Here is a 15,035-nt window from a genome sequence, read left to right as displayed (position 1 = left end):
GACTTTACCGGTCCATCACACTAATACACCCTGGACTATATAGCCTATGGGGTGGGCCTAGTTTGAAAGCACTGTGGTCCGAGGGAACAGCACTTAGTAAATAAATACTGAAATTAAACTTACAAAACACACTAAGCAAATCAACTTTGTCTAAGACTCCTCCTTTTATAGATTCAGTAGTAGTCTAAAAATAAGAATCGGTACATTTTTCTAACAGTTGGTATGTCATTTCTTCAAAAAAAACTAATTATTATCACACCACAGCAAATAAATTATTCACAGTTGTTGAATGGTTTGCCCGATTTAGATTAATTGGTTGACGCTAATCAGTATGTCCCATACGTAGGGGCCTTCTGCATGCCATTGGCGTCAATCCATTCCATTCCACAGTGAATTAAAAAGAAATTTAGTTAGATCCCTTTTGTCCAAAAGCTGCATCATTTATATAACTAGCTGTCAAATTTAATTTACCTCCTTCAGAGAATACCATAGTCCGTCGCCCATCAACGTGTTGACAAAAGAAAAGTTGCTCCATGTTTTATACATGAACGTTCAAATAAGATATTTTGCGTCTTGCAGGGAATATTGAGCATAGTGTTTAAGTTGGCTTGCACGGTTTGTGAATGGGTTTTCCTCATTATGCTGCCTGTATGCATTAAAAATCCGGATTTCAAGCGAATTAATTTGTCCAACAAGTGGCCCTCTAGAAGTATACTCCACACATACTGTCCACGATATACATGTCTCTGTAACCGAAGGTAGAGACTAAAACACGGTTCAGGACTCGTCAGCGGACACCGGCCCGGAAAATATTTCAAAACGTGTATTGTCGGTACCTAGCACGATTTCAGCGTTTTTCGGGAATTCCCTGAAATTTCGGCGTTTTTCGGAAATTCCCTGAAATTTCAGCGTTTTTATTTCAGCTTTTCAGTGTTTCAGCTTTTTCAGCGTAGTTCAGGAACCGCCTATCATGTCTATTGTGTCATTGAAATTGATTGAAGTTTGCTAAAAGTGAACAAATTTTATCCGTTGTAACAATAATATATTTAATAACAATTATTCAAATAAATTTTGAATGGCCTAGGCCTCAGCAGGCAATATTTCATTCATAGAGATAGATAGAAACGAAAATTCAATTTTTCATTCAATAACAGACAAAATAACAAATCATATTAAAATCAATATTACTAGGCTAGGCCTACTATCAAATCATATCAGGTCATTGCACAGAAAATGTCATTGGTGTTTTTGTACTCTCTACATTCAAATGAAAGCTGGCATCGTTGATTGATGATGCGGGGCGGAGACAGCACCATATTGACCCCTGATAAAGGGTGATCTTCGACGTCTTCGCTGGAGCTGTTCCAAAACTTGATCTGCAGCGAAGAGCTCTCCGGTAACATTTTTTCGACCTGAAATGAACATTGCAGTCTAGTGTTACAGAATCAGCAAATGCTCTGTTAAGGCCCATCCATTCTTGTACTTACTATTCCAAAATAGAGGTGATTTTTTGCTTGTTCACCCTTTTGAGCAATTGCAACATAAGAATCAGCTCTAAAGATGTAAATTCAATAATAAGAATTATTTAGAGACTTCACTTAAATCCTTCAAAGATCAATAACCTGGTACCGTTGAATCACAATCACGGTCTACTCGATCGGGGCTTCAGAACCATAGAATGTTATTTGGATTTTATTAACTAATCATCTGTTTTGATCGTTTATTTACAGAGTACCTAGTTCGCAAAGGTTACCTTAGTTCCTGGTGTGTATCCTCTAATGATGGTATAGGGCTGCTTTTTTCAGCTGAGACATCTGTGGATGTAGCTGCCTTGTTGTGCTGGTGAGGAAGTAAGAACACTTAATTAAACATGAGAAAAATACAAAACATCTTTAGAAATAAAGAAGTTTCACGTACATCAAGTCTACTCTCCATTACTTCGATTGCTGGGCATGTCTTTTGTTATTTTGCAGGTAAAGTTTTCTGTAATGATGGAAGAAATATGCATGGTAAGTGCTGGGTATCAATCATTAGGATACATCATAGCAATTTAACTTACCTTGTGATAGTTTTTAATTTCTTATTTCGAGGTTCTTGTGACTTTTTCTCTTCTCGTAAAGACTTTTCAACGTATGCTCCATCCGATGTTATAACGAAATAATTTGCAGTCGGCCTACAGGGTTTTGGTTGACAGGGTTTAGGCGGTTCAGCTTGAGGGTATTTTAGAATACAGGGATCCCAGAGTTCCGCGGATCAGCGGAAATCCGCTGTTTTGCCGCGAATTTGTGGTCTCCGAGATCGATGTAAATTTGATGTAAAAATGAGGGGGGGGGGGGGTAGGATGAGCTCTTTCAATTCGCTATTACAGCATCATCATTCTTAGCGACGATGGCTACGCAATGACGGTGCTCGCAGTGCGCGCCGCTACACTAGCGCGTTTGTTGTTCTAAAATTAACATTCTAAAAAATCAATAGTCCACTATAGAAATACTCCCAACAGTAAGACGTAGCTAGGTAGCGGTTTGTAATAGTTTATTCACACACAGTCAAGTACGTACAGGCTATTGAAGTAGTCGTAGTACGGGCGTCTGGTATGTCGTCTAAAAAAGTAGTTGAGAGATATGGATCGTTGGATCCGAGGGCTATCGACGAGAAAGTGAAAAACAGCTGGAGATGGAACTGGCTAGAAATTGAAGTGGATGGTGTGCGACGTTCGGATTGGGCGAGGAAACTTAATAGCCCTGGGAAAGCAATATGTATATGGTGCGACAAGGAACTCGCTTATGGTACCCGAGGACGTGTATCTCTGGAAGATCATGCTAAAACTGATAAACACAAAATAAATTGTAAAAGATCGAAGAACAAATTTCAAACTTCCAGGCGCAGGTAAGATTTATCGGTCGATCATATCGGACGGCCGTAAAAGCGCCGGGATCGTAAAAGCGTCCATTAACGATGTGTTATTCCGATAAAAAGATGTGTCTGTGTGTGACTTTATAAAAATCTCTATGGAAAAATCACCGGCAGCGCAGAAGATTATAAAACTTTGCAAAAAATTTCTAATTAAAAGTGTTTTAAATGATAAAATTCACAGCTTTTCTCTTTCGGCCGACTATTATCACGTGCGGATTATCCACTAAGATGGATCGGATGTGCTATCACTTAATGGACTAATAGACTGGTTGCGTGTCGGAATTCTGATCCTAGACTGGTTGCCTGTTAATGCTATGCCGCATGGCTCCAATGCGCAACTAAACCACCATGCCAGATATTGGAGACCTCCGGATGATCACGTGATCGATAAAAGCGTGAAATTTAAGGCATCCGGACGTCTCCGGCTTAATAATAGATTCGGTCTCTAGTGTTTTCATTCAGCCTGCTCACTTCAGTGGGATTCGAACCATTTCTCATTTTCTGACTCGCGAGACTAACGCGTTAGTCTCGCGAGTCTACGTGGTTGCCTGCCTATGATACTGTAGCCGTAAGAACCTTCGGCAGATTTGGTGAGGGCCCTCTGGGATCCCTGAGAATATCACTTAGTTTACTTGATCTTGAAGAGGTGTTATCAAATGGAAAATAGTCATTTTGCTCCAAAATAAAGATTTCGAGGTCAGGACGGATGGATTTATTTTATCAAATCTATTCATTCGTCACTCACCAATGATTTTTCTTTTAACCACTTCCATGTCATATATAACGCATCACTTTTTAAAGTAAACTAAGTGATATTCTAAAATGCCCTCAAGCTGAACCGCGTAAACCCCTCTTGATATCTTTTGTCATACTTGGCCAGTTGTTGTTTTGTGAGAGTGCTCTCAATCACAGAAAGTGCTCTATCAGCTGGACAGGCTTTAGTGATACTCACTCCGGTTGCAAGATCCTGTAAACCGATTTTGAATATATTCAAGGCCTATGAAATATCTTAATCTTTTGATATGATATTATTTCTCATCTCAGTCTTACATCAGTCATATCAGTCTGGTTATCGTTAATTTGTCCTACTATCTGGTTAATTTCAGTTTCTCAAACTATACTGTTGCATGAATTCATCTGAAAATGAAAATATTTTATTGCAACCAAACTTGAGGACGGTAACATTTCTACATTCATGATTTTACCTCCTTGTTAATGTTTTCAGGTTGATGGAATTCGGGCATTTCACTGTTATCGGCAGTCTAAAAACAAAATATGTAAGTAGTAATTGAAGGTTTTGGTTAGTTGTTGATTATCTGTCCCTACCAGTATTATAATTACCTCCATGATCAATGATTTCAGTTCATCAACTGTTGCTGAATGAACGTACGCATCAGTGGGAATTGCCAGAGGATTATATGGGTATAATCCAGTCGCCCTGAAACCACTGACGACATTTCCCGGTGTCACTCCAGCCTCCTATGCTTGACTGAAAAGTCCAAAAAAATTCCTTTTCCCAACTATGACTCCATGATTATCTGCCATGAGTGTTGAGCAAGTGGAGTTCCAGGCCTTTTTTAGTGGCCCAAAAACAGTGCAAATATTTTAATGGATAGAATTATATGCCATTATAATAAAACAAAGACAATAATTATATGGATAATCCATAACAAATGGTTTGTCACCTATCTAAAGGCTGGAGCCAATTGCTTGTGTGCGACGGAAGTTCAACGATCACTATTCTATTTTCTCTGGCTTTCTCTGTTAACTCAACAAAATTTTGGCTATTGTGACCATCAACGATAAGAAGTTGTGGCTGTTCACTCCCAATAGCTTTAAGGAATGTTTCCTCAAACCAAAGTAGACTAATACCCTGTAAGAAAAAGTTATATTGATTGAAGTTTTTGTGCAGTAATTACCTATTCTTGGCATCACTCATGATCTCTACATTTCTCTTTTCAGGGGTAGGCCCTATACTGGTACATGAAAATATAAACCTACTTGTTTCGTCCAACCGCTGTCACTTGCACTGATATTCCAATTCTTCGGCGCCCTCTCAACATCAAATCCAGTGACAGCCAGCTGGGTTTTTCCTTTCACCACGAAATGGGATTTGCCCGACTGCTGATGCGCAGCCAATCACTGTAACGAGCTCCTTATTTCTGCTCGATCAAGCAGGTACAGTCTTCACTCCACGCCTGAAATTAATTATCTTCAATTTGCATGAGATATGTCAAAACTGAATGGCCTTAACCTTCATTTCATTTGATTCCATGCTGAATTTTTACTATGACTTATGACTTACTTAATATTATTAACTTGCAACTGCAACAACTTGCGGTGGAGAAAAATCCATTTGGAACCCGGACTCATCCATATTCCAAATATGGCGCGGCTGAAAATCATATCCATCGATGACACCGCGATGTGAATGAAAAAACTTCATAACTGGAACATGTTGCATGCCTGCCATTCTTACACTAGCAGTTGACTCTGATGTCCTCAGTGCTAAGTCTTGGTGGCGTTTCTTGAAACCTCTCCACCATTTCTCCAAAGGATTACCACCTAAAATGGCTTTCCTTTTTTATCTGCAATTTTTCCAGTGTACCTCAACAATGTTTGTTTATTGAATCCCATGTCCATCTGTGACCTATTGCAGGCAAAGCCCCCTCTCCTCTTCATGATTAAGTGTCGTTTGTCCTCCTATTTTTGCCCCCATTTCGATTCTTCCTTTGATTATATCTTGCAGTGTAGACCGAGGTACACCGAGTTTGGCAGCAGTTTTTTTTATAGGCATACCACCATTAACCCTTACAATACCACTACCATATGGCATACGGTACAAATTGACAAGCTAGCATACCCGTACCGTATGTGATACGGTATCACTTAACCCTTCTTCTAGAAGGGCATATCTATCAGTATCAGCCGGTGCTGCCATCTGCATAAAATCAAAGATGGCAACAGCCATGAAAAAAACAATTTGGCTGGATGAAACGGTTCAGCAGCTCGTATATGATGCTGACAGTGATGCTGGTGACTTGGAATTTGGTAGTGAACAAATTGAGAGTGACAACGAAGATGACAGCAGCAGTTCAGATGATGTGACTTAGTCAGACAGTAGGTTTATAGTGCCAGCAATGATTTTGATGATGAAAATGAAATCAGTGACAATTTTTTTAGACCCTGTTGATACGGTTGTCATGGCAATGGACACCAATAACAATAATGAAGAACCAGAAACTGTCCATCCTCAAGGTCACATATATTCAAATAATTTGTCTTATTTGTAAGCCCAATGGTTATCAACACCATGGTATACAATGTATCAGTGTCAAATACATAGGTAAAATTTTATGAGGACTGAAATTATACCCCAATGAAACCCCTTACATCCGGCCTTCCGACATATCGGTTATCGGTGGAGAAGTTGGTAAATGAGTGGAAAAATAAATTTTTTAGTTGTTCTATTGCTTTGAAATTTTTACTACATAAAGTAAGGATATATGGCATACAATTTCAGTTGGAATTGAATTGATCAGTGCATTTTTCTGGGAGACAGGGCAGTTTATCTGAAAGTTTTTCGTGAATTTTTTTCATGGCGGCCATCTTAGAGTATGTGACCTTGACCTCAAGTTCACTTATATCCAAATTATTTATGTCTAAATTGTTGGCCCAAAAGTTATCAACAAACATGCTATATAGATTTTCTGTGTCAGATACCTTGGTAACTATCCTATGAAGTTTCAAATATAACCCTATAAACCTCTTAATTCCCGCCGGTACAGCAGTGGAGACACTATGTTGTATTGAAAGGGTTAATGGCATCGATAGCATTTGCTTTCTGATCAACAGAATATTGAAGATACCGATTCATCTGAAATTTGTTTCATTTAATTAGATGAAATGAAAATTTATTCAAAACTTTTGTCATTTATAATTGTCGTGTCATTTTAGTTGCAATAAATATTCCATTAGAAAAATAAAGTTTGATCTCAATAGATAACTACTTCCATTCCTTGCAGAAATTGTCACTTTATATAGCTTCAAATAATATTGATGGAGGCCTTTGAAATTAAAATGCACATTTCAATAAATAAAATTATATTGATGATTAACTAATTTTTAAACATTAAAAAAAATGTTTTCTCATAATTGGATCAATAAAGTATAAATTGAATTGAATTTATTCATCGTTTCATTAAAAAAAGTTTTCAACATTGATGTTGTACTAGGCTGTATATCGTTAGTTTATGCTGTCTGCTTGATTTGAGGATAATGGATTGGATATATAGTCATTTTAGATGGTGTTTATGCATGGTATGTGATAAATTTATTGAATTTAGTATGCCACCAGTATGTAAGTGAGATAGGAACATCATTTCAGCAGTCAGTGTACCTGAATTTGGCATGCCGAAATCAGGTACTAGTTGCCGTATATTTTTGAAACCAAGTGCCGAATTCGGGTACAAGTAGTAAAACATGTATACTTTTGGCAGCTAATCAATCTTTTGAGCTTAGAGTCAATAATTAAAGCTAATTTTTATCACTTGCTATGTACCTTCAATTTATATTTACCATTGTAGATAACGCCAAAAATAATACAAAACTAGGTCAAATCCTAGAAAAAACAGCATCGGGTCAGCAGCTAGCAGAAGCGATTTCTTCGTTGTCATAAAAAGCGCGATTAACATAAACTCCTCCCCCTAACCAATCAAATTCCTTTAACATTCAGGTGTCAAGAATATGGCCTTTGACCTCAACCATTGATATACGATTTGCCATATTAGGTATCTCGTCAATTGACATATTTATAACTGTGCCGAATTCGGATACGATGCCGAATTTAGGTCACCCTCCCCTAACCTATGTTTTTTGACTTAATGCCCCTCAGAGATGGCCAGAAAGCTCTAATGATAGTAAAATTTAAAAAAGTTTGCTGATATGCCTTTCCGCCCTGAATTAAGAATATATGCCCTTTTTATTGGTCGACATGGTCACAACATGTACCTGGATCCGCCCCTGAAATTAGGACTGGCACTATACAATATGTATTAGTATTAATGAATTTAATCCATGATGATGTTATATAAATCAATAGTTTTCCTATTGGATATTGCCATTTTGTTGAGCGTAATATAAATTAGGGGATTCTTAGCAACTCAAAAACTTCGATTTTCTATTCACAGAACTGTATTCAAAGCATACAGAGTTCTGTATACAAAGCATATGAGGTTTAACGGTACCTTTGAACCTGTCACGTATCACTGCAAATCTTTAACAGATGCTGCTATTTTGAACAGGAAATTACCAAGCCATCTCAAAATGGTCACTTTTATATAGTTGACTTTTAGGAACGATGTGTTTTGAGAGTAGCTGTTATGGTAGGAGTTACTATCACAAAGTCACTGTTTACAGACGGGTGGTTTTACACTGAACTCTACTGCTAGTGTGCACAATCGAAACCAGATGTTTTAAAATGGTCACTTTACTACTCAATAGTAGACTCTTCGAAACAGCCACTATATAAAACCAACCGAATTGAAAGGAATACAATTTCAGAGTGACTGTTTTGAAATGTATACTACTGGAAAAGTAGCCGATATCGTTAATTGCTTATTGTTCTCAATTGGCTACTAAGTAAAAGTAGACGTTTGGGCTCAATAGTGTGATAGACATATTCTTGGATTCAGCCTTTCAAATCTGATACAGTTAATCCGTAAGCTGTTGTAATATAACCTAGTCCACATTTTCTATGTAGACATTACACTTGGTTAATCCAAACTCTACCTTTTGTCAAATACAATTCATTAACATTAATTCAATAACGGACTGTTACGCTCACAAAGAATTTGAATTTTTTTCTTCAGCTATTGCTTATACACTCAATAATAGCCATGCTGTAAGCATTGTACTTTCAGTGTGATAATCTTCAGTTGAAAAGTGAAGAAATTGTAAAGATAAATTGATAAATTTGTAAACTGAGGTCAAAAACCTTGAATCTGACATTCCAGTGCACCAATATCAGATAAAATTGCAACGAGTTTTGTCGCCCAAGTACCTGTAAATTTCATACGGGATTCATCGATATACTCATTTATACTAGTAAGTTGTTGATTGTCATTGGATTTTGAATATGGCCACCAGGGGGCGTTGAATAATGCAATATCTTAGCATTTCTATATTATATTCGTATCTATGCATATTTTGTAACCACAATCAATTGGAAAGTTGTAGCTCATGACATCATCTATGATTGTTGCGAGTTTTAAGGACATTAGTTACTCTATATGGTCGCCAGGGGGCATTGAATAGTAGAATAACTTAATATTTCCTTATTATATTGGTACCTAGGCATATTTTGTTACCATGATCAATTGCAAAGTTGTAGTTCATGACATGTTCTATGATTGTGGTAAGTTTCGAGGTCATTGGGTTTTGAATATGGTCACCAGGGGATGTTAAATAGTAGAATAACTTAGTATTTCCATATTAAATTGGTAACGAGGCATATTTTGTTATCACAATCAATTACAAAATCGTAGCTGCTGACATGTTCTATGATTGTGGTGAGTTTCAAGGTCATTGGTTTTTGTATATGGTCACCAGGGGGCGTTGAATATTGAAATTGTTAGATTGTTGAGCATTTGGAACCACTTCCCAAGTGGGCATGGTGTCCCTGGACCCCTAGTTTGTCTATGAATTATATATTTGATCATAATTTATTCTTTATAAGTTATTAATTTCATATGAATCATAATCTGACAATTGGTATCGGTCTGTGAATATGTTAACTTTTCATGTTAAAGTTTTAAATGTGAAGACATCTTCAGAATGTCACGTGACTGTCCCAACTTTCTGACTGAGTACAGCGGAGGCCTGGCCTTTCATCCCTTGTGATTTTATATAGTAGAGCGTCACGACTGTCTGATGATGATCCTTAACCAATTTTTTATCGGATAAATAAACAATATAAACACAAGGTATTTCCGTGATATTTGAATTTATTCGCAGTTCATAATTAGCGCCATTCTCGCGAGATTATCAACAGCACGGAAATAAAATCCAAGCCCATCGCCAAACCCCTGTGCTATATGTATATGAAAAGCACGCCTCGCGCGTGGCCTTTTAAAAGTTTTCCTGGAAACTGCAAATGATTCAACTGCCAGGGTTCGTCGCGGCTGGCCGTGAAAAGCAGTAAAATTGGGAACTTGGAAATTGTTCAATTTATGAAAAAAATTGTCTAACAAACTTCCTACACAGTGTTCAGAAATCGTCACACCATGAACGTGGATAGTTTCTATTTGAGTCAGTGGGGAAAACCCGCTACCATGTATATTCACGATGAATTGATGCAGTTGTGCGTGATGGAGATCGTATCAATGGATCGATTTTCATGAAAACTAATAGATTCAATCAAGGGGGATATCTTAGGCTTTTTAGCCCACTTGGGACTTTACTCCAGCGGGCTATTGCGTTCACTTTTCGTCTGTCCGCAGTGATTTCAGTGCCCTAGTACCTTAACCCTTTGACAGATTTTCTTCAACAGTTGTGTTATACTATATGAGGTTAGTAACTGATTAGAGATTAGAGATTTTGGGTCCTGTTAGTCCAAGGTCAAGGTCGCAGGAAGCCATTTTGTAAATTTCATTTCCAGGCTCTAACTCATAAACTGTTTAAGATAATTTACTGTAATTCTATAGATGGGTTGTCCTAGGGACCGTAGGTAACTGAACGAAATGGTCAGACAATGAGTTATATTTCTTGTCAGAATTGAAAATTACGTTTATTAGCTGTTAGTAGTCTAATCTGAGTTGAGTTACATTTGATTAAAAAAATTTGTCTGGAAAGTGGAAAAGGTAATAATTTCGAGTATTACAAGAGGGTTCTTGCGAAGCAGCAGAAACCCTAAATATATAAAATGAATATCCAAAATATAATATTTTAATTTTAATAAAAAATATGCATAATAAATGTAGAGTAAACAATTGCAAAATAATGTAAACTTTATTAAAAGAATTAAAGATACTACAGTCTACCTCAGATGTAACGTCGTTGGATTTACCATATATTCACTTATATCGTATAATTTCCCAGGTCCCAATTTTTACCTTCATGGTCATCTAGAAATTTGACACTCTGCATTAATAAGATTAGAGTATTTATTTGTTTGACAAATCTTCCTCTGAACTCCCACCAACAAGTTATAAGTGGCGACACGAAAATGACGTCATCGACTCACTACCATCTTATAACCTTCAAGGCATACTTTGTTATCACAATCAATTACAAAATCGTAGCTGCTGACATGTTTTATGATTGTGGTGAGTTTCAAGGTCATTGGTTTTTGTATATAGTCACCAGGGGGGCGTTGAATATTGAAATTGTTAGATTGCAGGGGTTAGATTCTAAAAATTGTAGGTGTTCTACTGATTGAGCACATAGATTTGGTAAGGTGCTCAACTGGAATTTTGTTAATCTGACGAAACGAGCGCCGTGGGCGTGAAGTCCCTCGTGGGGGCTTGGAAACGCTATTTCCAGGCATTTTTCATCTTTGAATGCTGTTTATTAAATTACCTAAAAGATGGAAAGTTTTTATGCAAATCAGTTGAAAAAAATATCGCAGATTGTGGATCATGCAAATCTTCCAGTTTTCAGTATGTAGCAGGTAAGTTATCCCCTAGCTGGTTCCTCACCAGATCTGACACAGGATGATACATGATAGAAGATGATTTTAGCTGGAACCTCCACACAGCATTACGTTCAAATAGACAATAAAAAATTATATTCTAATCTTAGTTCTCATTTTTTATTCTTTTTTGTGCAAAGAATGATCAAGGAGACACCAAGTAAAATGAACTTTATCAAGGGCTCCTAAAAGAATTTGTTAACGTCAAAGTCCATTAAATGAGAATTCAATTAAATTCAAATGAATTCAATTAAATGAGATAATTATATTCTACATACACAATATTCAAAACACTATATGAACCTAAATATCGAAATTCAAATTTCTAAAGAAATGTGATTCATGAAATTTTAATGATCGTCATAACGCAATTCCGGCTAACCCGAATCCAGTTCCACAGTTCCAAGTTAAGATTTGACTCTAGAGTTAAAACACTAAAATGAAATGAACTAATTTTAACTCAGAGTTAACTCTAACTCACAACTGTGGAACCAGGCCCCGGAGTTCGCATTACTCAGGAGAAGATCTATCGGTCCGGTAAGATCCGACGTAAGCAAAGTTTATCTGTACTACAGGGGAGTCTGGCAAACTTACCCAGCAAAGGTCACTTGAGACGAAAAGCAGAGAACAAGTATGCAAACAAGTAAGCATTAATTTTGATAAAGTGAGCGCCATATTATTGATTTTAAGCGGATGAGGAGTCACTATCGGAGGAATGGTTTAAGTTCACATCATTAAACAAATATTCATAGTTTTCGAACTCGTCAGAATTTTCTTGAGCAATACTTCCTAATAGGTCTGGTCCATCGAATTCGTAGTCTGTTTCTGAATCAGTATCAGCCGGTGAGCTATCGGTGTCCATCACAAACCCCCCCATGCAAGTCATTGTCGTCGCTAGTGTCAGATTTGTCCTCGACTCTGCTTTTTAGCGTGGGGTTGTATGCAAAATAAGTCAAAATCAGCTTTATCGATCTGCCTCTTTCGTCCACCACGTGACAAAAACTTAAAAGAGCTGATTTTGGTATATCTTCCCGTTCTTGAGACCACGTTAGGTGATTACATTTAATGATCAGCAGATCTTCCATTGTATCACCCTGGAGACTCAGGCGCCTGTCAGACAACATGGCTGTCAAGGAACTGAAACATTTTTCGACTATGCTGTTACTTGGTCCCAAGCAAAGTACTATCTCCACAATCAATCAGATATTTGGGAACTGTTTCCTCCTATTATCGAAAATCTTTTGCCACAATTTCCCAACTTTTACACCACGGTAGTAAAAGTTCACTAGTCTTTTCAAATTATACCATTCCGTTTTGATTCTAGATTCATTTAATCCAGATTTATCCATTGAAACTGCAAAATGGTTTGCGAGGAATGAAATGGACGAAAGTTCTGACAAGGAGTCATGCCAGTTAGCGGGATCTATCCAACACATATGCTTAAATAAATCTGAAGAAAATGAGCTGAACCGGGTCTGAATTTTCATGTTTATCTCTGGTATGACAGATTTCAAAAGTTGAACATGTAACCATGAACTGCCTACCAGGATTCAAATTGCATGACAAAGTTGTATATTCGCGGTTTTCGGCTTTTCGTCTCAAGTGACCTTTGCGGGGTATGTCGTGCGTGAGGTCACACGATTCAATATCTAGATCCATCCGGTAGTAATCTTTTAAGTAGGCTGTAGTACTTTCAAAGCCATCCCTAAACAAATCATCATTTTTCGACTTCGTCATTTCGACACCCGGAAGCACATCCCAAGCGTTCAACTCTCCTTTCTCTATGAAGAGAGAGAACTTCGATACATTATCTAGTATCTGTTTCATGAATGCACACGTTACTAGAAAATTAACGTTTTTTAACTTTTTCAATAAACCTGTAATCTTAGGATGTATGTTCCTCATGCTATTGCCATTTAACGAATTTTCAAAGGCCTGTATTAAAACAAGCCAATTACAAAGGAGGTTACCAAGACCTGTACATACATGGTTTACAAAGCGTGTACCATGAACTTTTGTTGTTCCATAAACCTGGACATCTAACATATCCCCCAATTTAAAGAAATGTCGTTTCATCTTTCCAGAATTACGGCAAAAATAGTACAGTGTCTGTAAAAACTCTTTGACCTCCGAATTTTCAAAGGCCTGTATTAAAACAAGCCAATTACAAAGGAGGTTACCAAGACCTGTACGTACATGGTTTACAAAGCGTGCACCATGAACTTTTGTTGTTCCATAAACCTGGACATCTAACATATCCCCCAATTTAAAGAAATGTCGTTTCATCTTTCCAGAATTACGGCAAAAATAGTACAGTGTCTGTAAAAACTCTTTGACCTCAGAAAATTCCTTTTTACTCGTGAGTGAATCTTTTAGAGCTAATTCCAAGCGATGGGAGACGCAATGCATGACTACCAACCAGGGCCGATTATCATTTTTCATTCTGGTTAATAACCCAGAGTAGGCGCCAGTATTTACTGATGCCCCAGCGGATGTCATAGAAACCAGTTTATAAGTATACTGGTCTTGAGGTTGAAGTTTGATTGTTGAACTGAAACACTCATCCAGGGCCGTTCCATATGCATCGACATCAATTAAACAAACACAAAAATAAAGGGGCACCCCTCCTCGAACTACCGGTACAAGGATAAGTTCCTTTTCTTTGCCAGTTTTTCGTGGCTGGGACCCTTCACTCAAAATAGTAAATGCATTTACAGAACACATAATTATGGCAAGTTTCTCGCGGATGGCGTCGGCAATTTCATGTATAAATTCTCTTTCCCTCTCCCTACAATCATTTCCTGTAATGAGTCTAACACCATTACCTTTCTGTACTTTCACAAGGGTTTTGAAAGATTTCAGCGGCAAACCATCGACTGCCAAGAGGTACGCTGTTTTAAACAACTTGTAATAAGCGTCTTCGGCTACGCTATTAATTGCCCAGTCAATTTGAGGTTGCTGAGTAACTACTTTAGCAATAGCGGCACTTGTTGACTGGACGTCGTCAGTTGAACGGATGGACATTTGATCTTGGCTCAGTTTTTCGACGTCTTGGGCGATCCTGTGTGCAAGGGATGACAAATGCCGAGTCACCGTGTGTTTTGAAACAAAATTGGTACCAATAACGTATTTGTCCACATACACATTAATACACATTAGGCTATAACACATATTAGTAAAACACAAAGTAAAGTTTATTGACAGGAGCTTCGATTATGTGATAGTGAATTGAGTTTATCTCATTTCACATAATCAAAGGCCGGATAGAGAGACGTGCGACGTTTTGATCCGTAATTTCGTTAATAATCAGTTGATCTGAATATTATGCATCGATTCGTTCAGTTAGGATTTTGCATTCAGAAATAAATTATGAATTAAATTCGTTTTGAGTTTTTATATACATGTATCAGCGATTGTTTCCCCATCATACGGC

At 37.4% G+C, this 15,035-nt stretch overlaps 1 protein-coding gene and 1 long non-coding RNA gene across 2 annotated transcripts; one reads left to right on the top strand and one right to left on the bottom strand.

Annotated features, from left to right (window-relative positions):
• Nucleotides 1-1,082: 1,082 nt before the first annotated feature.
• Nucleotides 1,083-6,106, bottom strand: LOC141911675 (uncharacterized). The gene is made up of 12 exons (XM_074802677.1): nt 5,219-6,106; nt 4,915-5,111; nt 4,599-4,786; nt 4,255-4,402; nt 4,119-4,175; nt 3,964-4,050; nt 3,786-3,880; nt 2,060-2,173; nt 1,918-1,983; nt 1,754-1,839; nt 1,488-1,554; nt 1,083-1,412 (listed from the first exon to the last, which is right to left on the bottom strand). The coding sequence occupies exons 9-12, from the start codon at nt 1,933-1,935 to the stop codon at nt 1,215-1,217; spliced, it is 369 nt and encodes a 122-aa protein (XP_074658778.1). The 5' UTR covers nt 1,936-1,983; nt 2,060-2,173; nt 3,786-3,880; nt 3,964-4,050; nt 4,119-4,175; nt 4,255-4,402; nt 4,599-4,786; nt 4,915-5,111; nt 5,219-6,106; the 3' UTR covers nt 1,083-1,214.
• LOC141911684 (uncharacterized) lies at nt 1,840-4,926 on the top strand. Its single transcript, XR_012620070.1, has 4 exons — nt 1,840-1,850; nt 1,974-2,009; nt 4,139-4,190; nt 4,876-4,926. It is a non-coding gene; the product is annotated as an uncharacterized LOC141911684 (long non-coding RNA).
• Nucleotides 6,107-15,035: the final 8,929 nt, after the last annotated feature.

Source organism: Tubulanus polymorphus, chromosome 1 (genome assembly GCF_964204645.1).
Source record: "Tubulanus polymorphus chromosome 1, tnTubPoly1.2, whole genome shotgun sequence".
Classification (NCBI taxonomy): Eukaryota; Metazoa; Nemertea; class Palaeonemertea; order Tubulaniformes; family Tubulanidae; genus Tubulanus; species Tubulanus polymorphus.
The sequence above is the reverse complement of the archived record's forward strand: the minus strand, read 5'-3'. Positions and strand labels throughout refer to the sequence as shown.